A 23932-nucleotide genomic window follows, 5' to 3' on the forward strand; every position below is an offset into this window, starting at 1 on the left:
GGGGTGACCCTTGCACCTTTTTGCCTAGTACTGCCATTGTCCCTAGAGATACAGCAACAGTATCAACATTATAATTTTATGGAAATCCATTTAGTTTGATGAAGCAAGAGGTGGAGGTAGAGAGGCAAGAAATCAATACTTTATGGATAGGAAACCAATAAAAGGCATGGATGATGATTATAACCAGGGCTCTTACACTCAATTTAGAAATCAGAATATAGCACTTGTAGAATATGGAGAGTGAGCAAGGCTCCTTATCCCCTACGGTCTGGAATTCACTGCCATTATGTGAACACTCAGTTATGGATCTGGTGTGTTTAGTTGATCTTTCATCCAGGCTCATGTGTGGGGAACTCTTTCCTAACCTTCTGCCTTCTGCCCTCTGCCTAGTTTCCTTTTGTAATGTAGTCACAGAAATGTTGTAGATCAACAGCAGGACACACTGAGAGCCAAGGCTGGAGCACCGCCGCAGCAGCAGGTGAGATGCCTGCAGTGCTGAGTTGTCCTGGAGGATTGTGGAACACCAGTGTGGGCGTGGACTCATTGCAGGACTTTGTGTCCCTGACTTGGTATAATACCTATGTGGGCAGAAGTGTGGATGGAGAGGGACAACTTGGTCAATGTGAAGGGGGAATGGACAAATTGCAGGGTAACTGGGTGTGAATGGGGGTGGGGGCGGTTGAAAGGGGGGCCCGTACTCAACGCACGCCGTGAAAGGAACGGCAGTACATTTGCATTACACCGGAGCGCCGTGAGGGGAACGGCTGTACTACATTGCCTAGCAGTCCCGGGGCCGGCGCACAGTATTGACGCCATCAACGCGCCTGGAGGCGCCTTAAGAACTCGGAGCGCCGAGTGCTCCTGGGGGCCCGTACTCAACGCACGCCGTGAGGGGAACGGCAGTTAATTTGCATTACACCGGAGCGCCGTGAGGGGAACGGCTGTACTACATTGCCCAGCAGTCCCGGGGCCGGCGCACAGTATTGACGCCATCAACGCGCCTGGAGGCGCCTTAAGAACTCGGAGCGCCGAGTGCTCCTGGGGGCCCGTACTCAATGCACGCCGTGAGGGGAACGGCAGTACATTTGCATTACACCGGAGCGCCGTGAGGGGAACGGCTGTACTACATTGCCCAGCAGTCCCGGGGCCGGCGCACAGTATTGACGCCATCAACGCGCCTGGAGGCGCCTTAAGAACTCGGAGCGCCGAGTGCTCCTGGGGGCCCGTACTCAACGCACGCCGTGAGGGGAACGGCAGTTAATTTGCATTACACCGGAGCGCCGTGAGGGGAACGGCTGTACTACATTGCCCAGCAGTCCCGGGGCCGGCGCACAGTATTGACGCCATCAACGCGCCTGGAGGCGCCTTAAGAACTCGGAGCGCCGAGTGCTCCTGGGGGCCCGTACTCAATGCACGCCGTGAGGGGAACGGCAGTTCATTTGCATTACACCGGAGCGCCGTGAGGGGAACGGCTGTACTACATTGCCCAGCAGTCCCGGGGCCGGCGCACAGTATTGACGCCATCAACGCGCCTGGAGGCGCCTTAAGAACTCGGTACGCCTCCCACGTCGTGGGACGCGCGCGGGCAGCGCCGGGCTGAGCCCGGGCAGAGGGCGGGCCGTCTGTGGCCGTCAGGGGCTAGAGGAGGCCGGGCCGAGCCACCCCCCTTGGTTGCTTCCGACTAGAGGACAGGAAGCGGGGTGCCTTGCTAGGTGACATAATTGTTGTATGTGTTACGATATTACTGCTTGGAAGTGGAATTGCCGGTCTCCCTGCAACTGGTTTTACAATGGCGAAACAGCTGGCTACACTGGATAACTACCTCGTTAAAGTGGTAAGTCAAATAAACAATGAGCGGAGGAAATCCTTGGGGTGCGGGAGTTCACCTTTACCTGCACCGCTTCCTTCTCCCCCTGTGGTTGATGGTGCATTGGTTCCTGGTGCTGCCAGTGTTCCTGGGGCCGTGTTGGTGGGTGCACCGGTCCCTACTATGGAGTCGCCGGAGGTAATTATTGAGACCCCAGAACAGTTTGTTGAACTATCACCGGTTGTTTCGATTAATACCCCAGAGCGGTCTATTAAGGCAAAGAGAGAAGTTAGGGCATGCAGGAAAGTGCAGCTCAAGTACGGGGGCCTAATATCAAGAAAAAAGCTGTTCCTACATTTAAGAACATTGTCCGTAATATGGGGACTCTAACAGAGGCCTGTGCCGCCAACTTGAACTCTGAGCAACTTGATATTCTGGTCAGTATTATTGAGGCCAAGTTTGTAACACTTGTAAAACCTCTGGTGGACAAATTAGACTTAATGACAGCTGAGGTCTCTAGGTTGGGTAATCTTTTGTCTGCTCATTCTGGTAATACTGTATGTCCTAGGCCAAATGAAAGAGTTGTACCAGCTAGTAATGTTGGGTTAGGGTACCAAGAAGGCATAGTGGGCAAGGCAGTTACATCTACCCCCCTGGCAGATCAGCATAAAAAGGTAGCGGCAGCCCCGTTGTCGGTGATTCAGAGGAAAAAGGTAACAGCAGTCCATATATCAGCCGACAATAGTAGGAAGGCCACAACGACACACGCCAGTAAAAAGGAGGTGCCAGTTTTAAAGGGTAGTTATATAAATCTCCCCCCTGACTGTGCACCCTATGTGGTGGTTCTCACTAATGTTCCACCTTTAGTCCCCAGTCTGTCTACGCCATATCATGAAAATGATGATTCTCTAAAAAACAAAACTATTTCTTGGTTACACAGACAATGTGCGTTTCCTCTGAATTACTCTGATCAAATACTAAGTACCAGAAGAGTAAATTGGATTGGCAACTCAAGGAAAACCTATAGGGGAGATTGTGTTATTGTGAATTTTAGACATCCACAACATGTTGCTACTGTTTTACTTAGAGCTGCCTCCCTAATCCCTGATGAAGACAAGGTGCATGTACACCTACTGGGTTACTTTTATAATCACTTGAATAAAGTATCTCAAGCTATCAACAGAGGTAGACCCCTTTTCCCCATTCCTTCTCCAACCTTTGAGGTTCCAACATATAATAGATTTCAAGCTTTTAGCTCTTTGGACCTGAATGTTTGACAGCCAAAGGTTGGTGGGTTTAATGCGAACGCACATGGGGCCATGTTTAATATGATACCACAACGGGGTAACATTGATACCATGCCTGCTACTAACGGGGCTACGAATGATCTAACCAGCATCTGGCCGAAGCTTGTGCCTGATGTTGAGAGGGATGCAGCCAATTCGACTGAACTCTGGGCCGGGTATTCCGACGCAGGTCCAGTCGAAGACAGGCCGGATCGGATTGTAGATATGGTATACGATAACCAGACCTGTATCTCTGAAAGTTGTATTAAGAAGGGGACAACCATGGTGAGTTGGAATATAGCAGGATGGGCTTCAAAGGAAAACAATCAGGGTTGGATGGACCTGGTTGGGACGTACGATATCCTCTGTTTGCAGGAAACGTGGTGTACTAGTAAACCTAGTGTTGATGGCTTTGCCTGTTACAGCTTGGAAGCCATAGAATCGAGACATGGTAGGACAAAGGGTGGTTTGCTTTTTCTGTTGTCCGTGGATTTATCACTTACAGTTGTTAAACATATAACTGTAGGAACACACTCACAAATTCTGTGGGTTAGAGAAAAGGACGGTCACGAGGTGGTATTAATAAATTTTTATAATAACATTTTTAATAACACCCGACATCTAGTTATTGAGAAACTAGAAAGGGCACTCATGAAGCTTGTTATCGAAGCAAAATGTTCTTTTAACTTCATCTGGTTAGGTGATTTTAATCTTACCATTTGTCCTTTGTCACTTTCTAGGGCTTGTGGAGTGCTAGACAAGAGTGATAATTATATTTCACATTTTCCCCATAATGCATATGGTGACGCAATTAACAATCTCATGGCAACTTATGATTTAGAGTTACTGCAACCTGGTAAGGATGCAGATGGCCAACCTATTCCCACTTATACGGGAAGGAACTTTAATTCCCTCATTGATCATGTTATGGTGTCATCATTTATTGTGCCCAACTTTCAGACATCAGTAATACAGGATCATACACTTAGTGATCATAATCGTATCGTAATGGTAACTGAGATATGGAAGTGTAGCAGACAACAGGTGACCAAAAGCCGGTGTAACATTGAGTCGCATAGGCGAAATGGAACACGGTTAAGATGGAAGGGGGAAAAATCGGCAGTTGTCATGGGCATGATCGTATCCAAATCCTTGGTTGAAATTGAAGGCATTCTGAATATGGATAGTACATCTACTGTTATGAATAACTTTATTATACTTAATAAAACTATTGAGGGTGTCTTCACCACTAGTAGGATTGCCAAGTCCCATCAGGGAAAGGGTTGGTTCGATCATACATGTACCTCTATCTTAACCCAATTGACAGGCCCTAGGAGTTAAGCCTAGGGATAAAACCTTGGTTGCCTACTTAAGATCTGAACATAAATTGGCATTGTGTAGGAGGAAGAAGGATTTACAACAAGAAGCGTGGGATAACCTATCACAGGCGGCTGAAACCTCAGATAACTGCCTGTTCTGGTCCACGGTTAATTCTCCTTTTCTCAGGGACGATAAAGTACCACACCTTGTAGCTAACGTTGGTAGTGAGGCCTGGATTTCTCATTTTATGGCCATATTTCAAGGAACAGGCCCTATTGATGTCGAACCAAGAATTTGGCCCATAGTCCCTCTAGACATTACTCTGTCAGAAGTTGAGAACAGTATTAAGTCTAGTAAGGGGGGGAAGGCGCAGGGTCCAGATGGAGTACCCATCGATGTGTATAAGACAGTACCACCGATGTGGGGACCCATACTCACCCTGGCACTGAATGCTGCCGTAACAACCCTGATCCCACCTACGTGGGGAGATTCGATCATTGTCCCTATTTATAAGAAAGGGGACAAGGCGGTAGCTAGTAATTATCGTCCGATCAGTCTGCTTGACTCCTCAGTAAAAATTATGAGCAGAGTATTGTTATTTAGGCTGGAAGAGTGGGCTGAAGCAAATGAGATCCTGGCAAGCTCGCAATATGGGTTTAGAAAGGGACGTGGAACACTAGATCAATGCCTGAACTTAGACTTAATTATCGGAAAGTATACCAGGGCCAAGCCAGGCACATTATTTCTTTGCTTTGCCGATCTAAGCAGTGCATTTGACCTAGTGGACCATTCCATCTTATGGCCAGTCCTGTTGGAACTTGACGCACCAGAGGCTATCATTTTTTTTCTTAGCAAGATTATATGATAGAATGCAAACATGTGTGCGTTTCGGGGCAGGAGGGGAGTGTACCCCAAATTTTGACGTAAAACGTGGGATAAGACAGGGCTGTGTCTTAGCCCCTTTTCTGTTTACTCTATTTATTGATGCGGTCGACTCGGTCCTGAAAACAGTTAAAGCAGATGCTCGCCAGATTGGTGGATCAGGTGTCCCAGTTCTGCTTTATGCGGACGACGCTGTGCTCCTGTCCAGGACCCCGATAGATCTGCAGCGACTAATGGACCAGTTCTCAGACTTTATCAGTAAACGGAGGCTAGTCATTAATAAGAGTAAAACTCACACTATGGTCTGTGGTACCAGAGGTAAAAAAAATCATGCCTTTTTTATCGAGGGGGTGAAAGTTCAGGATGTGGACAAATTCTGTTATCTGGGTGTTATCTTTTCTCATGACGGCTGTTGGTCCCATGATTTAATGAATGTTAGGTCCAAAATGAAGAAAAGTGCCTATGGTATTTTTAAATTTGCCACTAAGATCGGCGACAGAAGAATCAGTGACATGATCCAAATATATAATGCCAGAAGTGTTTCCATCGCATTATATGGGGCTGGGTTGTGGGGCCATACTAATGTTGACTCCTTGCAAAGGGAAGAAAACTGTTTTGTCAAAAAACAGCTTTGTGCCCCCACCTCGGCCTCCACTGATTTAATCCATAGAGAAGTTGGGGTTGCCCACTTAAGTGACCTGATTTTGTTAGGGCCACTAATGGTATGACGTGCAATCTGGACTAAGGAGGAGAGAGTTTTTAATCAGTCTGTCATTGAGGACTGCCTTAAACTGGACTATTTTTTTAATATACCATGGCTCAATTATATTGTGGATAGCTTTGATACTATATTTGGACTCGATATAGCGGCAGATCCTGGTACTGCTGCCAATCTTTCAAAGTTAGATATGAAAAATACTTTCATGACGTATCGAGCCCAAAAACGTGCAGTTTTAAGTGGACGCCTCACCTCAGTTATTCTGTACAATAAATATATGTATAATGATGGCTTCCAACTGTATTTGAGCCTGGTAACTAAACCAGCTCATAGGTTTGTTCTGACTAGACTCAGACTTGGGATGGCCCACGGGTTGGTGGCTTTTCCACAACTAAAGAAACAGCCAGTTGGACCGTGCCCATGTGACGGTCACTCGAAACAGAGCACCCTGCACTTTATGCTAATCTGCACTCTTTTCTTGAACATGAGGATTGTTTATCTAAAACCAATTTTTTAAAAATATGCTATTGTCAATGTGGAGGATGCTATGAAATTGATTTATGAATTGAATTCTCCGGACAAATGTTTTTTTATTGCCACGTTTTTATGTAAGTCTATTCAGTTTAGGAAAAGCATGATTTTTTAATCTTTTATGTGTTTCTTTTTGTACTGCATTTTGCTTGTGTGCTTTTATGGTCATTGTTTCTTTGAATGTACCGAATAAAGCTTCATGAAATGAAATGGGTCATCCTTCCCTCTGTGTGGGTAGGGAGGTCCGGCCGGGCAGGCAGCTGTTGTTTTCTATGGGGTTTTTAGTGAAAGAATGAGCATCTCTGGGATGCTGAAGGAAGCTCCAGGACTAGTGATGAAAGGGAGAAGACAGGTCTTGTGTCTACGTATTTTTTAGGTTGTTGGAACCCAGGAGGCAGACTGGCCATGATAGCCATACTTGGTTTGTCTGTGGACACTAATTCCAGCTCTATTTTATGTTCTCCCCGCTATGGCTTAGACTCAAACAATTTTGAAAACTATTAATTATCAACAATTTTGTCTGCACCTGCATGCAGTGATACTTACATCTCGTTTACTGTGTTGATTCCATTGGCCAGGAGGCAAGAACCAAGTTTATAAACATTTCAGAGTAAAAGAGGGCTACAGGCCTTTTAGAAAACTACTAGGCTACATATAATGAAGGTGTTTGCAAATTTCCTGCTGATACAACTTCTCAAACGATTAAATAGAACAAAATTAGGGAGGTTATTCACTAACAATAAGTGCAGACGCTTGTATGGCGCAAAGTGACTCAAAGCATTGTCTTGCTTTATTTGCCATTAAAAAAGCCAGTGGGCACAGCACACAATTGTACAATCCGATGTGAGTGCCAACGCAACCCTTAGTAAATTTAGGCCTTGATTTCTTTAGTAAATGTTTGAGAGAAATTTTAAATACGGGTGAGGCAATGCTTACAGTGTTCATAAAATTAAATAAAACTGTTAGTGAATAGTAACAAAGCATCATATAATATAATATAATATAATATAATATAATAAATTATTTATTAACAGTTTAATTTAATTTTCTGAACACTGTAAACATTGCCTCAGCCGTATTTAAAATTTATATCGAACATTTATTAAAGGAATCAAGGCCTACATTTACTAATGGTTGCGTTGGCACTATATAATCCCTATAGATAAAACCATTATGGAAAGTAATTAATTAAATATGATGTTTTACCTGCCCAGCAGTTGGTTTCGTGTCTCCTGTTAGCATACGAATAGTCGTCGATTTCCCAGCTCCGTTGGGACCTAATAGTCCCAATATCTCCCCTGAAACCAATCAGAAAATACCATCCACGTTACGGCGGTCCTGCATTTGGCATCACAAATTGCTTCCTATATCAGGCATCTGTATAAAACGCATTTTTACGATCTTTGAGGAAAGGAATTTAGACCACATATGCGCCTGCTCAGGCAGACTATGTGACAACCATAAATGGACAATGTGTACCACAAGTACACGGCTGCGGTCAGTATTCTGCATGGGCGACCGTCATCTGTTTCCTCTGCATGCATGGCTATCGAGGTGTGTGAGACTGACTGGGATTATAATTCTGAATGTAGCAGGCATCTATCCAGTGTTGGAATTAGCCTTAAACTCAAATTCAGAAATTCAATTGTTTAATTCAGTGCACACTTCTCTTAGTGACTGGTAGTACATCTCAGAAATGAAATCTAGTGTTTTATGAGGTGATATGGCAAATTATTTATGTTAGATCTGACAGACTTAGGGTCGTCTTCCCCCAACGTTTTACATACCTCTTCCACTTTTCTGGCCTCTATTCCGCAGGCTTTAGGACTCTGTGCACTTTACCACTGCTAACCAGTGCTTGTGCTTGCTCCCTTAAACATGGTAATATTGGCTTATCCCCAATTGGAATATCTTATTTACTTATAAGTCCCTAGTACAGTACACTACATGTGCCAAGAGCCAGAAAATTAAATGCTACTTGTGGGCTGGCAGCATGGATTGTGCCATCCACTAAAGTAGCCCTTAACCATGAATCAGGCCTGCCATTGCAGAGCCTGTATGTAGAGTTTTACACTGCCATGTCGACCTGGAAAAATAACCCTTTGCCAAGTCCAAACCTTTCCTTCTTATACATATGTCACGCCTAAGGTAGGCTCTGGACAACCTATTTAAAAGGAAGGGCATGTACTTTTAAGTCTGACATGGCCCTGTAGTGGAAAATGCACAAAATTATTTTTCACTACACCAAGGCCTATCTCTCCCACATTGGGATTGCCTTATTACATTTTATAAATGTAATTCACAATCTGGAAGAGATACGTTTTTCAAGTTTGGTGTCTCTGGAATGAGAATTTAAAATCACAATTTATTGTGAAGTCAGATTTTAAATTGTAATTCTATAAATGCCACTTTAAAAAAGTTCAAAAATAACTTCACCCCTCATCAGCTAGGATAGCTTGATTCCAGTGGCATGGAGAGCACAGCACCCACTTCTGGGCATATTGCTACCCGTGCCATTCCAGTTTGAACCCAGCCATATGCAAATCAGTCTTGTCCCTGCGCTCAATAGGGATAGTCCAGCCCAAACTGCCAGGCCAGGTCCTTCCTGGACTGGAAACAAGCATCCTAGGACTTGTTTTGGGGTTTCACCCCTCATCAGCCAGGTTAGCTTGACTCAAGTGGCATGGAAAGCACGGGACCCACGTCTGGGCATACCCGTCCCACTCGGGGTGACAAATGCAAAAAGAACAATTGATGGGCAGAATGCAGAATAATGTCATACATTCACCCTAGTACAGAGATCTGGGCCGAAATCCATTGTTTACTTGCTCCCCATGAATTCCAGTTTGAACTCAGCCATATGCAAATCAGTCTAGACCCTGCGCCCAATAGGAACAGTTCAGCCCGAACTGCCAGGCCAAGACCTCCCTAGACTGAAAACAAGCATCCTAGGACCGGTTTCGGGGTTTCAGCCCTCATCAGACAGGATAGCTTGACTCCAGTGGCATGGAGAGCACGGGAAACACGTCTGGGCATCACTGTCCCACTCAGGGTGACAAATGCAAAAAGAGCAATTGATGGACAGAATGCAGAACAATGTCATATATTCACCCCAGTACAGAGATCTGGGCCTAAGTCCATCGTTTTTTTGCTCCCCATGACATTTCAGTTTGAACCCAGCCATATGCAAATCAGTCTTGACCCTGCGCCCAATGGGAACATTCCAGCCCGAACTGCCAGGCCAGGTTTTTGTGTTTGGTGTCTCTGGAATCCCAATTCAAAATCACAACTTATGGTGAAGTCAGATTTTAAATTGTAATTCTGAAAATGCCCCAAAAGTTGGCATCTTCTTACTTTAGCTATTTGGTTCCTGCTGTCGGTCTCCGATCACTTTCTGGGTGGGCGACAGCTGTGCTTTGTGTATTTCCTAGACAGCAACACATAATGGGGCAATAAACGGAATGGCCACACTGCCATTTGTGGTGGCCAAGCAGGGCATCCTTGCTGCTCTACCAACCACCCATCTTGAACCCAGAATGGAACCAGAAAGCAACCCCTTGCCCTACTTATCTCTTGCAGATTTTCCACATAATTTATAGACTTTGTCAGCAGATGCCCTTGGCAGCAGGTTTCTTGGGCCTTAGTGCCTCCGGAGTGCAATTAAATTATCATAGTCAAAGAAGGGCACCACAGAAAGTGATATCAAATGTTTATTAATGTACTCCTTCCTTGAAAACAAAACCAGTAAAACTGAAAGTATTTACACCTGTAGTTTAATCGTTAAGACAGCACAGTCATTAATGTGCTGCCTGCTGGGGTGTATTGATGGAATTATGTGGCAGTGGGGGGGCCAAAATATATGGCAGGGTAGAGTAAATTATATAGTAAGAAAGGGACAATTATGGGGTGTAATGCGGCACATTTTATGATAGTATTACTTCATTACTTTGTCACTTTTACACTTGTTAACAGTGTCTGGGGATTGGTTGCACCACATTAGTACCAATTTAACACTCACATATGGAAATAAGAAACAGAAAGGTGAGCAGTCAAGCACTGGAAAGGGCCTTCTACTGGGAGAACCGCGTGTCGCTGCGTTTTAGGTACCGTTTGAACCGTGTGAGCTAGAAACAATCTGTGGATTATGTAGCAGATGATGGATTATGTGGCAAATACAGCAAATCTATCTGCAAAAAACACAACAGCCACACAATCGCATAATTCCAGTGGCCACAGATATAACCTACAGGCTTCATTCTAGACAGTACCAATACAAATACTCCTCTTTCTGAGGAAAATGGATCATGGTATTAAAAACACCTGTTAGGTACAGTGCTGCAAAATGGCAGAAAACTCAATGGAATGCACTATGTAACAACTCAATTTGTATACACCTTACCTTTCTTTTTCTGCCTCTTTCAGCAACGCTTTGCCTTTTTACTCTGTTGTACCAATGTCTGTAGCTCAGTTCATTTGTCCTCACTGAACAGATCATCACCCCGTTATCACAACATCAACAACAGTGCTTAATTTGTGCAGATTGTTGGTAGTGGTTGGCACAAGCACTCCATTTTGGACACCAATGCTTATTTTTATCATGAGATTGTGACCTATGCAAGAGAGAGAAAGGCAGAAAACAAGAGGGACAGAGTCGTAGGAAAGCACTGACAAAGGGAGACAGGACAGAGAAAATGAACTTGCAAGAGTGAAGTAAAGCGACAGGAAGAGTAGGATGGTAGAAGAAAGCAGAAAAAGGTCAAACCAAGTCTCTTCCACTATAGAGCCAATGGGGCCTACTTCCAGCTTTTTGTCCATGCTGTGTCTTCCACAGAGTACTCACAATGCATTCCAGAGGCCATTAGCAGAGTTTGCCTTTTCTATCTTTTTGCCAATGGGAAAAGTCTGGGCCTTTTTTAATTAAAATGAAGTATGTCTTTGCATGTAGAGAGTATCTAGTCGCTCTTCTTCAAATCTCATTTCAAAATTGATAATGCTCTCATCATTAATTCTCCACTGATTTCATCCCCACAATTTCAGCAATATAAATATCTATCATCCCCTCTATTATTAAAAGGAAGAGAGTCACTGATATCATCTCATCCTTATTGCTCTATATACAAATACAATCCATACTAATTTAAAACATTCATCAGCTATTTACATTTTCATCATCTTTTTCAATCAAATATCATTTAGTACATGGAATATCTATGAAAATATTTTAAAACTTCACACCTGTCTACTGAATAAGCACTGAGGGGATACTAAAACACCAATCAATATGCATTTCATACAGCAGTCTCCTCTCCTTTACAGAAACTTTTTCAACAATTTTCAACTTTGTATATAACATTTTGGATCACCATTTGTTGCCTACATCAGGATATATATCGATTATGTCCTAGACAGGAGGGGACTCAGAGAGATAGGAAGAGGAGCATGGGATAATGGCTATTCATGGACCTCAAGATGAGCGTCAGGAGAACAGTGAGTGACTTTCAGTGGAATAATGGAATTTTCAGTCCTGACCAATGTTACTGCCAATACAAGCAATAGAAACCATAAGGTTCTCCCAAAATAATCCCCCTCAATGCTTTTCTTTTGGGTGCTGAGCCTATATTTGGTCCCAATTCGACCGCGATAGTATTGTATGTGAAAATACTAGTATCTATTCTACCTGTAGTAAAGCATGATAAATTTAACTCAAGTCCTATGTATCAGGGAGTATACAGCTCATGTCAAGTTTTAGTTCTTTGGATATTGTTGTGTCAAAAACTTAAGGATTGAAACCCATGTATAAAAACAAAAAAATCAAAGAGATGAATGATTGTATTAATCTCAGCCACTTCATTACTCAGGGCCACTTTGCAGTCCATCGTTTTCTTCCCAGTATTCAAATTTAGACAGAAACCAGCCAGTGCCAGTCATTTTTGGTCCTGCCCCAATAAGAACAGTCCATCCCGATCTGCCAGGCCCGGTCCAATCTAAATGGTACCACAAGCAACTCCTGACTGGTTACAACATTTAGGGCCTCATCTGCGAACTGTAGTTTGAATCCAATGGTACCTATGTCTGGACATACCTGTTGAACTTTGAGCATCACACAAAGACAATACAAAATTATGGATGGAATGCTTGAATAAATCTCACACACTGGTAATAAAATCATGGGCATGAGAAATGTACATGAGGACTATTTTTTCGAAAGGACATGATTTCTAGTCACCTACGACTGCTGCCATGGTAACACAATAGCTATAATTCTTTTTGGTCCATTCTCCACTTCTGATACCTATCAAGACTAGATTGCGAGCTCCAGGGCAGTGGGATCATTGAGAATATGTACAGATATATTGCACAAACCTCACTGCAAAAGTCATGATTTAGGGCTGAGCAATGTTAAGTAGGGTAAACAGACAAAATATCGAGTTTAAATTATCGACCCACCAGAATATCGATGTTGAAATATCGTCATGCCAGAATATCGACAGTCTGAATATCGTTGACAAGAATATCGAGTTGAAGGTAAGAAAAATCGTTTTCTAAAATATCGATGTTAAAAATATCATTTTTGTAGTTAGTGTTATGTACGTTGGTATTGAATTTAAATGTGTGTGTTATATATTGTGTAAGTATTGCTTTTGTATTTTAATATATCTGTTAACATTTTTATAAGTTATTAATTTTTTTTAACAACATTTTGCTTGAGAGGAGAAGAATACAAATCCTACAGTAAACACTACCATACTACATAATACAAACAGGCATAAAAATACAAAACGTTTGCTCTTCATTATTTTACACATTCTTGCTTTAAAGTTCATTTCCTCAGTGAGTCTCTCCATCTTAAAAAACTCCATCCTCTAATCGTGCCGCTCGCGGCGGGTGAGTATCTTCTGCTAAGGAGTACGCCTGACAGTCCAGGGAACGCCCTAGACCAACCAGAACCGTCGACCTAACGTCTTCGGCCTGTACCCCAAAGTCTTGGCACCACGACCCTGCGGCTGAACCCGGATGGTGGTTCGAAAAACAAAAATCAAGAAAGTCCTTCAGATGGAAGAGCTCTGGTTATCAAAAAATAAAAAAGGTAAGGAAAAAGAATATTTATTTGTCCATAGGCCTTGGTCTTAGATTATAATGAAAACGGCCAGGTACTGTTTGATCTTGAAACAAGAGTTCAGGCTCTGTAGTGTCCAATCGAATTGACGGTGGCACAGCTTCTTGCAAAATATCGTCACTCTCCTGTGCTGAAGTTGTGCCTTTTATGCGTGCATCACTGAACGGCACAAAACGAGGTACAGTGTCTGTTTCAGAGTCTGCGATACCCTCCTGGACCCACTGGTCATACGGCAGAGGCAAAGGGATCCATTTCACGTGGGCGCCGTGGATCCAGTTCTTCTTCCCCTTTACTCGAACAGCTGATCTTGTAGATAGGAGTACGAGATGAGGGCCGATCCAACGAGGCTCATCGTTGCTCTTGCGCTGAAATTTTTTTTACCAAGACCCACTTGCCAGGGTCGATAGGGTGTCCTGGAGCCTCAGAGGCCAGGGGAAGAGTATCTTGCACCGTAATTTAGCCGTCAATTCATACAAGTAATCAAGCAGTACCGGATGTTCGATTTCACTGAATTTCGCCGGTGTTGGCACACCCCATACTTTAGCCGGGCAGCCAAAAACGACCTCGTAGGGACTAAGTCCCACTCGTGAATGCACGGTCATTCTGGTGGACAGGAGTGCTAGAGGCAGAGCGTCAGGCCATTGAAGACCTGAGGTCGCTTGGATTTTGGCCAGTTTGAGTTTTAGAGCGCCATTGTAGCGCTCTACTAATCCAGCTGATTGGGGGTGATTTGCAGCATGGAATTTCTGCTTTATCCCTACTCCCTCACACACATTCTTCATCACTTGACCCACAAACTCACTCCCATTATCACTCCACACCATTCTTGGCATTCCAAACCTAGGGAAAAATTCCTTCACAAGGGCTTTGGCTGTGGATAGAGCAGTGTTGTCCTTTAGGGGATAGGCCTCTATCCATTTTGAAAAAGCACAGACAACCACCAATACATATTTCAGGTTGGTGCATCTTTCCATGTGGATAAAATCTAACTGCAAAACTTCAAATGGATATGATGGAGGCGCAAAATGACCAGCTGGAGTTGGGGTTCCCCTACCAGGGTTGTACTTCAAGCATACCATACAATTCTTGACCACATTCTCTGCACACTTAGGAATTCCAGCATTCTGCCATACTGGAGCCAACAACTTACAAATTCCTTTCGTACTGATATGTGCCATTCCATGTGCCATAGTAACCACTGGAAGCACATATGCATCAGGTAACAACCATCGCCTATGTTCTGACAAATCAATCCAACAACCATTCTCATCCAACTTACCCATACTTTCTCTCCACTTGCTCAACTCTTTCTCTGTGGCTTCAGCTTGAAGGGACTTTACACTCTCTATTGTGTTTTCACACATTCCAACATCACCAACCCATCTGGCAGGGCCTGCAACATACATTCGAGTCTTTACATCTTTTGCTGTTTCTTTCGCGACTTCATCAGCAAACGCATTACCACAACCAACATCATCAGTGATTTTCTTGTGCGCACTGCATTTCATAATTGCAACTTGTGATGGTAGGGTCAGCGACTCAAGGAGATCATTCACCAACTTGCCATTCTGAATCTTAGCTCCATGCGAAGTCAGGAACCCACGTTCCTTCCACAATCGCCCAAAACTATGAGCCACGCCAAAGGTGTACTGGCTATCCGTATATATGTTCACTTTCATTCCTTCAGACAACACGCATGCTCTCGTAAGGGCAATCAATTCTGCTGCTTGAGCCGAATTTTGTGGCACACGTGCAGTTTCCACAATCGTGTGCAAAGTCGTGATAGCATATGCAGCAGTCGTATCACCATTCGGAAGCTTAAAACACGAACCATCCACCCATAAAGTACCATCACACTCAGTCAGGGGAGTATCTTTAAGATCTACTCTGCCTTTCGTCTCTTCTTCTGTTCTGAACAGACAATCATGTTGCTCAATCTCATCTAGGTCTGCTGGGATTGGTAATAGTGTAGCTGGATTCAATGTGTTGCATCTCTTTATGTGTATATGATTTGCTAACAGTGTCAGCTCATAACCAGATAATCGCGCACTAGTTAAGTGTTGTGTCTTGGTCCTGTTTAACAATGTGTCCACAGCATGTGGAACCATAACAATCAATGTATTATCCATTACTAGGCCAGCAGACTGTCGAATAGACATAGCTGCGGCGGCTGTGGCTCTCAGACAACTTGGCAATGCCCTCGCTACGGGGTCCAAGGTTGATGAAAAATACGCGCATGGACGCGGTCTGTCGCCAAAAGGCTGTGTTAACACTGATAATGCGCAACCATCTTTCTCATGAACATACAATGTAAAAAGCTTGCTGTAGTCAGGGGTACCCAACACAGGAGCTGAACACAATGCATTACGCAATTCCCAAAAACTTTTTTGACACTCTTCAGACCATGGAATAGGATTCGGTGTGTCTTTGCATGTTAATGCTAACAAAGGTTTTGCCAACAAGGAAAAATTAGGAATCCAATGCCTACAGTATGAAGTAATGCCCAAGAAAGCACGCACTTCTCTCTGTGTTCTTGGCACACTCAACTGTGCAATGGCTTGAATTCTTTCTGGGGTCAGTTTCCTTCCCTCCTTCGATAAGAGATGACCTAAATAGGTCACTTCTTGTCGGCAAAATTGCAGCTTTGAGAGAGACACTTTGTGATGGAAGGCAGACAAATGACGCAACAATGACAAGGTAGCGTTTTTGCAAATCTTTTCAGTATCCGCGGCGATTAGTAAATCGTCAACATACTGAATAAGGATAGCGCCACTGGGTAAAACCAGTGCATCAAGCTGCGCTTTTAAAGCCTGACTGTATATTGATGGACTTTCACAGTAGCCCTGGGGAGCGCGTTTAAAGCGGAAGCTTCGACCTCCTAAACTAAAGCCAAAAATGTCTCTGCTCTCCTCTGCAATTGGGATGCTAAAGAAGGCATTCTTCAGATCGATCACTGAGAACCATGCAGCGGAGGCTGGAATCATGGTTAACAAGGCAGTTATATCAGGGACAACTGGAAACTGTGGCACAACAATCTTATTAACCTCTCTAAGATCAATCATAAATCTGTAAACAGGTGGCTGTGAAGGGTCCGTTCGTTTTAAGACAGGTAAAACAGGACTATTGCAAACGTTGCCTCTTGTCTCTTCAATTACACCCTTTTTAATCAAATCACTGACAATTGCTAACAATGCTTTCTGACCTTCATTGGAGATCTTGTACTAGGGAATACGTGGCAATCTGACATTGGCTTTTAAAGTGACCACATATGGCGGTATTTCCAAAAGACCCACATCATTGGGACCAGTAGCCCAAAGGACCTCCGGAAGGGATGACAATTCAGGTGGCATTGCATTTTTAGACAAATACATAGGGGAAATCACTTTCTTGCCTAATGTAAGTTGTACTCCTGAGGGAGAACAATATAGCGTTGCATGCAATCTTTATAGCAAATCTAATCATAGCAAATTTTCACCACAACCTGTCGTTAGGATGAGGGGTGCTTTTAGCTCACAGGGTCCAACAGAAAGTGACATAGGACTAGAAATCGGGTTCCTAACTGGGGCGCCAGAAAAACCTACTGAGACATTCATTTCGCCAGACAAAGGCGCGCCAGGGAGTTTTGAATGCATAATTGAACTCTTTGCAGCACCAGTATCCAGCAGAAAGGGCTCCGTTACATTTGCTGTAGTTACTTTAACATAAGGTCCGCTCTGATCCACTGGCACTGAAACAACTCCCTCTCTCTGTCTATGGCTGTCCTAGTAATCATCATCTTCTACATTGTCGTCTTCTGCATAATAATCATTATTGTAGTACTGAGCTGTATTACCAGTCGCGTTGGCTTGCTGATCAAAGCTATTTATGGTATTTTGAGGCGGAAGAGGACGCGCATTCTGGGGAACATTTCCACGCCCTCTGCCTCTAGGAGCTTGCTGACCACCTCTACCTCTTGCGCCATACGCATTACTGTTACGCTGCATTAATTTAGGGCAACTATATTTAAAATGACCTTCCTCTTTGCAATATGAACATTGGTTGGGACCTACAGGGATTCGTGGTTGATAATACCCGTTCATTTGCTGATTATTCTGAAACTGTTGGGGCTGCTGATAGATACCTTGTGTTTGCCTATAATTACTCTGTCCTCCACGTGGCGGATAAGCCTGCTGCAAGAGGACTTTTGTCTTCAGTTCTTTCGTTTTCTTATCTGTTCTATCCTTCTCATCTTTGTCTCTATTTTCATAATACTGTGCAGTAGCCAGTATTTGTGCTGAAGAGGAAACAGCCCAAGAACTTTCTGAGTCTTTTAATTTCTTACACAACTCGGGAAGTAGATTCTGCACAAATTTATCAACAAATAACCGTTGGCCACCTTCAGTGCTCATGTCTTGACCACTGTGGTCGATAAACGTTTCTTCAAACCTGGTGAAGAAATCAGACACTGTCTCATCTTTCTTCTGCTTACATGCGGATAGTTTATCCCAATTTACGCGCATCGCTGGCATTATAGTTTTCATGTAGGTGATAATTCTACCAGGGAGTTCTGCTACTAAAGGATCAGGTTTCACGCCACCAACTTGGCCAGCATCTGCAGCAATGATATTAGCCCATGTATTACCCAATTCTGCAGCGTGATCTACATTATGAATGGATCCCCATAAAGGTTGTGGAACCACATTCCCAAACAGCATATCTATGTCAGCCAGATTCATTACACACGATTCTGCAGTTTGGGATAACTCCTTATAATAACCGGTAGGGTTTTTACGGGGGTCAGGCAATGTCTGTTTAAGTGCTAACACTTCAGATCGCTTCCATGTAGCATGCACCCAAACACGCTGAAAATGTGCTGGAGCAGCAGCAATACCTTGAGCGGCATTAGCTGCAATGGCTTCTTTCCATACCGGAGGGACTTCTCTCATAGGGTATTGTCGCGCTTTTCCCTTCTTCCCCACAGGGAATTCCTGTTCGAACAATGATTGCTGACAATCCCCATTTCTGAGGGACAGTAAAGTCGCAACTGCTTTATCTACATTGGGGCCCACAATTGTACCTTTTTCAAAATCAAATCGCACTCAACACAATTCCTGTGGGTTTGGGTTTGCACCATTATCCTCCAATTCCTCACAGAGGAATTCACACATCTTATCAAAGACATACCTCTGCTTTGGGGCATCCCATTGGTGAAAAACGTTAACAACTGATTCCACATCATAGAGTGAAGGGAAACCAATCCACCTACGCGCCAAATGATCTAACACCTCTTTCTCGTCAGGACCAGGCAGCTGACTGCGCAATTGCTTACGCTGTAAGGCAGGAGTTGCACTCGATGACCCAAAGAGAGACGACATTAAACTAGTAACTACATTAGCTAGTCGTTGTCATGCTGAAGGAGAAGTTGAGGCGAAAACGGGGGGATAGACAGAGGGAAGAAAAACAGATTCAGATACAGGTACCTGGGTAGTGTAAGAAGGAGCGCCAGGGGAAGCCGCTGGCGTGCTAGGTAAAGTCGCAGGAAGCGCGGGGGTAACAGGTAGCAAAACTGGCGGCCCTTGAGAGGGCTGCACTGCAGGGATAGGAGCCAGCTGAAGAGGAGCTGGCGGCATATTCACTGGAGGCTGCACATTTACAAGCTGTGGAGGTGCTGTGGCATTTTGCGCATATGGGGGTGGCGAACTTAGTAAATGGGACATTAGGGAATCTTTTTCTTTCTCTTTTGTCTCATCTTGCACAAGGGGTGACAAAACAGGGTAACATTTATCAATCCCTAGTTTGCGCTGTCTGTGCAATTGCTCATTCATTTGTTCCTCCTCATTATCTTTAAATTGCATAGCTGCTTGCATCACTGACATGCCTCTCTCTCTCTTATTTCTTTTCGCTAGCTTAATTTCCTTCTGTTTGGCTTCCTTTCGCCATAGGCGGAAAGAATCAAACATCGCCGGCCGGGCATTCTTTTTAAACAATTTCACTTCCAAATTATCTAAGATATCTGTATCGAAACTACCATTTTGGGGCCATTTTAAAACACCGTCCTTTCTAGTATATCGGATCCATACTTCATTATATGCAATGGGGCGCACGCCATGTTTTACATAAAGCTCATAAGTTGGAGTTCCAATTGGAAGAACCGGACATGAATCCTCTAACTGGAAATCCCTTCCACAACTCAAACAAAACAATCTTTCAAATACACTAGCACCAGGCATCTTTGCTCACTAGTCTAGTCCCAAACTTCAAAGGATTATCGATTACGATAGTCTCGTGAATACACGAGTTCTCTGGCATTGGGGTTTGCAAACTCCAAATCAAAATTATCCCGAAGGATACCAAATTCAAACTGGGAGACGCTCCACTTATACTTAACTGAATATCGATGATCAATGGCGTCACCAGAAGACTCTCTCGATTGTTTCGCTCTACCAAAATCGTCAAGGGTCCAAAACAGGGCGATTAATCAGGGTAGCAGTCCTTCGTAGCCGTCGGGACGCGGAGAACCTCGCAGAAAAGACTTTCGGACCACGTCGACATGCAGGGGTCAATGAAGTGGCGGCCTTCCTCCAGAATTTCCACACGAAGCTCCTCACGAACCTCTGGCTTGGACCGGTACCGCTGAAATCGCCCCGTGTTGGGCGCCAACTGAAGTACTGGGTATTTTTAACCCAGCGGTGCAGGGGAACACACCCTATGACTTCGGGTTCTTCCTGTTTCAGACCTACAGAAACACAGAGTCTTCTGGGTGAAGTCAGAGATCAGTTTATTGGCTGCAGACCAATTACAGGTATCCTAGAAGTACAACAGCGTGTATGTTCTCAGGAGACTGCTGAAAATCACAGAAACGGGCTTCTCCTTAAATACAAAATATCCTGCTTCAGGCATACATTCCTTGGTTTACGATATGGCCATATAAAGTATACATTACAAACGAAAAGGCAGAGTCATGATGACCATCCCACATTCCAGTTAAGCCAGCCCGCAATTATTTACCCAGCAAGGCTCAGATCCCACATCAGATATCGATAGGCCCCAATAAACATGAGCATCTCCTGTTTGGAAAACAAGCCATAAAGCAGGAACAGTCAGGTGAGAAAGAGATTAGCTGGAGGCTCGTGTTTAATGTAAAGGCTTTATGGTGTGTCAAGCCCTGATGCTAATCACAGGTGGCCAGAGGACGGGGAACTCGTGAGACCGGACTGACCTGGGGCAGCAGAGCCAAGCTGCCCAGGTCACAGAGAAGTCAAAGAAAGGCACATGTGCTCTAAAAGGCCCGTATTTGCTTCATGCTATGTAGCCTATGTGAGGGCAACCATAAGATGGCCACCGCTCTAAAATGGAACCCACGTAGTGATGTATAATAGCGTATACACAGTGCATTCATAGCTAAAACGCTACACAAAGCACTTGTACATACCGCATTAACCATTCGCGGTTCGCTAATACCGGGATAGACAGGGGTAGGGCCCTGCCTCCTACGCGGTCCCAAATTCTAAAGTACGACATTCCGTAGTGAGTTGTGGGTTTATAGGGGAATAGGTTGGGAAGTAATTTAATTATAATACATTTATTAATAATTATTAGAAGTTATTAATTATTTTTTAATTACATTTTGCGTTTTATTTCCGTAGCGGGTTGTGGGTATTTAGGGGAATAGGGTGGGGAGTAATTGAATTATTATTAATTAATTCATACTTTTTATTAATTAATATTTATGTATTTATTAATTTATAGTGTTAATTATGGTAATTAATGTAATAATAATGATTTATTTATTGGTTATTAATAATTAGGGGCCGATTCTGGTCCTGTATTTTTTCCCCCGTACGACTCGTATCTGTAAATTTTTCCATACGAATCGTACGAGTCCCGTCCGACCCATGAAGTACGATTCGTATGTGAAAAATACATACGGATCTGCCCTATCCGTACGAATCAGATCGGGAAAAGTTGTACGAGACGGACCCGGACACTTCTCCGTACAAATCGTAAAAATGAAGTCCGACTGTACTAGTACGATCCGGACTGGCTTACCGCTTTACGATTTGTACGGAAAACGTCCCGTACACGTGGAATGCCATTACCCGCTACGAAGCGAACTTTGCACGACTCGTATCCCCGGAAAAGTTGTTCCCAGGGTGCGAGTCGTACAGGGCTACGAGTCATACAGGCATACACCCCCGTGCGTTGTGTATGTACGGTGCATACCCCCAGGGCGCATGTACTGTGCGTACCCCTAACATCGCGTATGTAAGGCGGATGTTACGGGTACGCACCGTACATACGCGATGTTGCGGGTACGCACTGTACATATGTGATGTTGGGGTACGCACAGTACATACGTGATGTTGCTGGTACGCACTGTACATACGCGATGTTGGGGGTATGCACCGTACATACGCGATGTTGGATGTACGCACCGTACATACACGATGTTGGGAGTACGCACCGTACATACGGGATGTTGCGGGTACGCACCGTACATATGCGATGTTGGGGGTACGCACCGTACATACGCGATGTTGCAGGTACGCATGTACATACACGATGTTGGGGGTACGCACCGTACATACGCGATGTTGCGGGTACGCACCGTACATACGCGATGTTGGGGGTACGCACCGTACATACGTGATGTTGCAGGTACGCACCGTACATACGCGATGTTTGGGGTACTAACCGTACATACGCGATGTTGGGAGTACGCACCGTACATACGCGATGTTGCGGGTATGCACCGTACATACGCGATGTTGGGAGTACGCACCGTACATACGCGATGTTGCAGGTACGCACCGTACATAAGCAATGGCGTGTACGCACCGTACATAGCAATGTCCGTGTATGCACCGTACATCCACAACGCATGGGGGTGTGTGGCTGTACGACTCGTACCCCTGTACCGTACTGAACCACGGACCCTGTAAAACCGCACAAGGAGGGCCTATTCGACTCGCACAACACCACAAAACATGTTTACACTGCACAAAAAATGGAAAGGACTGACCTGGACACATCCAAACAGGCAAACAGAGGGGCAAACTCACAACCACCTCATATAACACACCCACCAAAAATTCAAACAGAGCCCCACCCACAAATGGACCAATAAAAAGGACCTACACACACAAACCATGAGCCTTTGCAACAGACTAACTGCAGCTAGAGAGCACACACAAACAACTGCACCCATCCACCTTAACATATACACCTTCACACACCCTCCTTCACACATACCCCCTCTCCACATTCAGACACACACCGCCACACACCCACAACCATCCACACCCTCAACCCACACCATGCCCACAGACAAGAATCCAAAGTTCACAAGGGAGGAGCTGTAGATCCTTGTCAATGAAGTCATCAGAGTCGAGCCACAGCTGTTTGGAACATTGGTCAGACAGACCAGCATAGCTGAAAAATCACGCCTGAGGCAGAGGATCGTCGATAGGGTGAATGCTGTTGCACCCATCAGAAGGACCAGGACCGAATGCCAAGCCAGGTGGTACGATCTGCGGAGGGCGGTCAAGAGAAAAATGAATGAAGACCACGCCCAGAGCAACATCACTGGAGGTGGTGCGCCCCGCAGACCAGTACATTACCATCCCTGGGTGGAGAAGGTGACGGCCATGCTTCCGCTGGTGGGAGTACATGGACTTCAAGGACTTCCAGAGCCTGATGAGTACACAAACAACTTACGTAACATGGGGGTAATGGCACCCACACCCCAACTACACCAAATGCACGCAAGTACCCCAAGCCATCACAGGCCAGAACCACAGTCAAAAACTACGCTAATGCCAATAACATGTGTACGCCCCATTGAGAAAGCAAGGCCATGCCATGTCACATGCTACACGAAGCACCAACCCAAAAATGGATGTCCAGTATGCTGGGAGGGTGGGTGCCACAAAACGCATTGGTGAACTCCAAATCAGACATAATTGCCCTCATCCCATATGGCCCAGCTACATACCCATGCACCATGTGCAATGCACAGGGATTGGGAAAGTACTGACAAGATAGCTCACATTTGGCCCTGGTGTAGGCAGCACAAGGCCCTCCTGTGACCAGTGCAAACACAAACACCAAGACAACAATGTCAGATAGCTAGAACAGTAACTCACACTCACTGTCATGGCAGCATGCTCCATGGGGGGACAGCTACATCACCTGGGAGCCCCAGTGCCAAATCACACTACACCCACCAGCAGGCCCTGTCACACACACCCCTTACACAAGCAGACACCACCAGGACAGGCAATGGACATGCA

General features: G+C 44.6%; 1 protein-coding gene across 5 annotated transcripts in view; it reads right to left on the reverse strand.

Annotated features, from left to right (window-relative positions):
• The window catches only part of LOC146810317 (ATP-binding cassette sub-family A member 10-like), a 1555322-nt gene that overhangs the window by 90487 nt on the left and 1440903 nt on the right, over nt 1-23932 (reverse strand). For all 5 annotated transcript variants that reach the window (XM_085617313.1, XM_085617310.1, XM_085617311.1 and 2 more), the window contains one exon: nt 7751-7842. In XM_085617313.1, coding sequence (XP_085473439.1) covers nt 7751-7842 — 92 coding nt within the window. The remainder of the gene's footprint in view (nt 1-7750; nt 7843-23932) is intronic.

The sequence above is a fragment of the Triturus cristatus genome, chromosome 7 (genome assembly GCF_964204655.1).
Source record: "Triturus cristatus chromosome 7, aTriCri1.1, whole genome shotgun sequence".
NCBI lineage: Eukaryota > Metazoa > Chordata > Amphibia > Caudata > Salamandridae > Triturus > Triturus cristatus.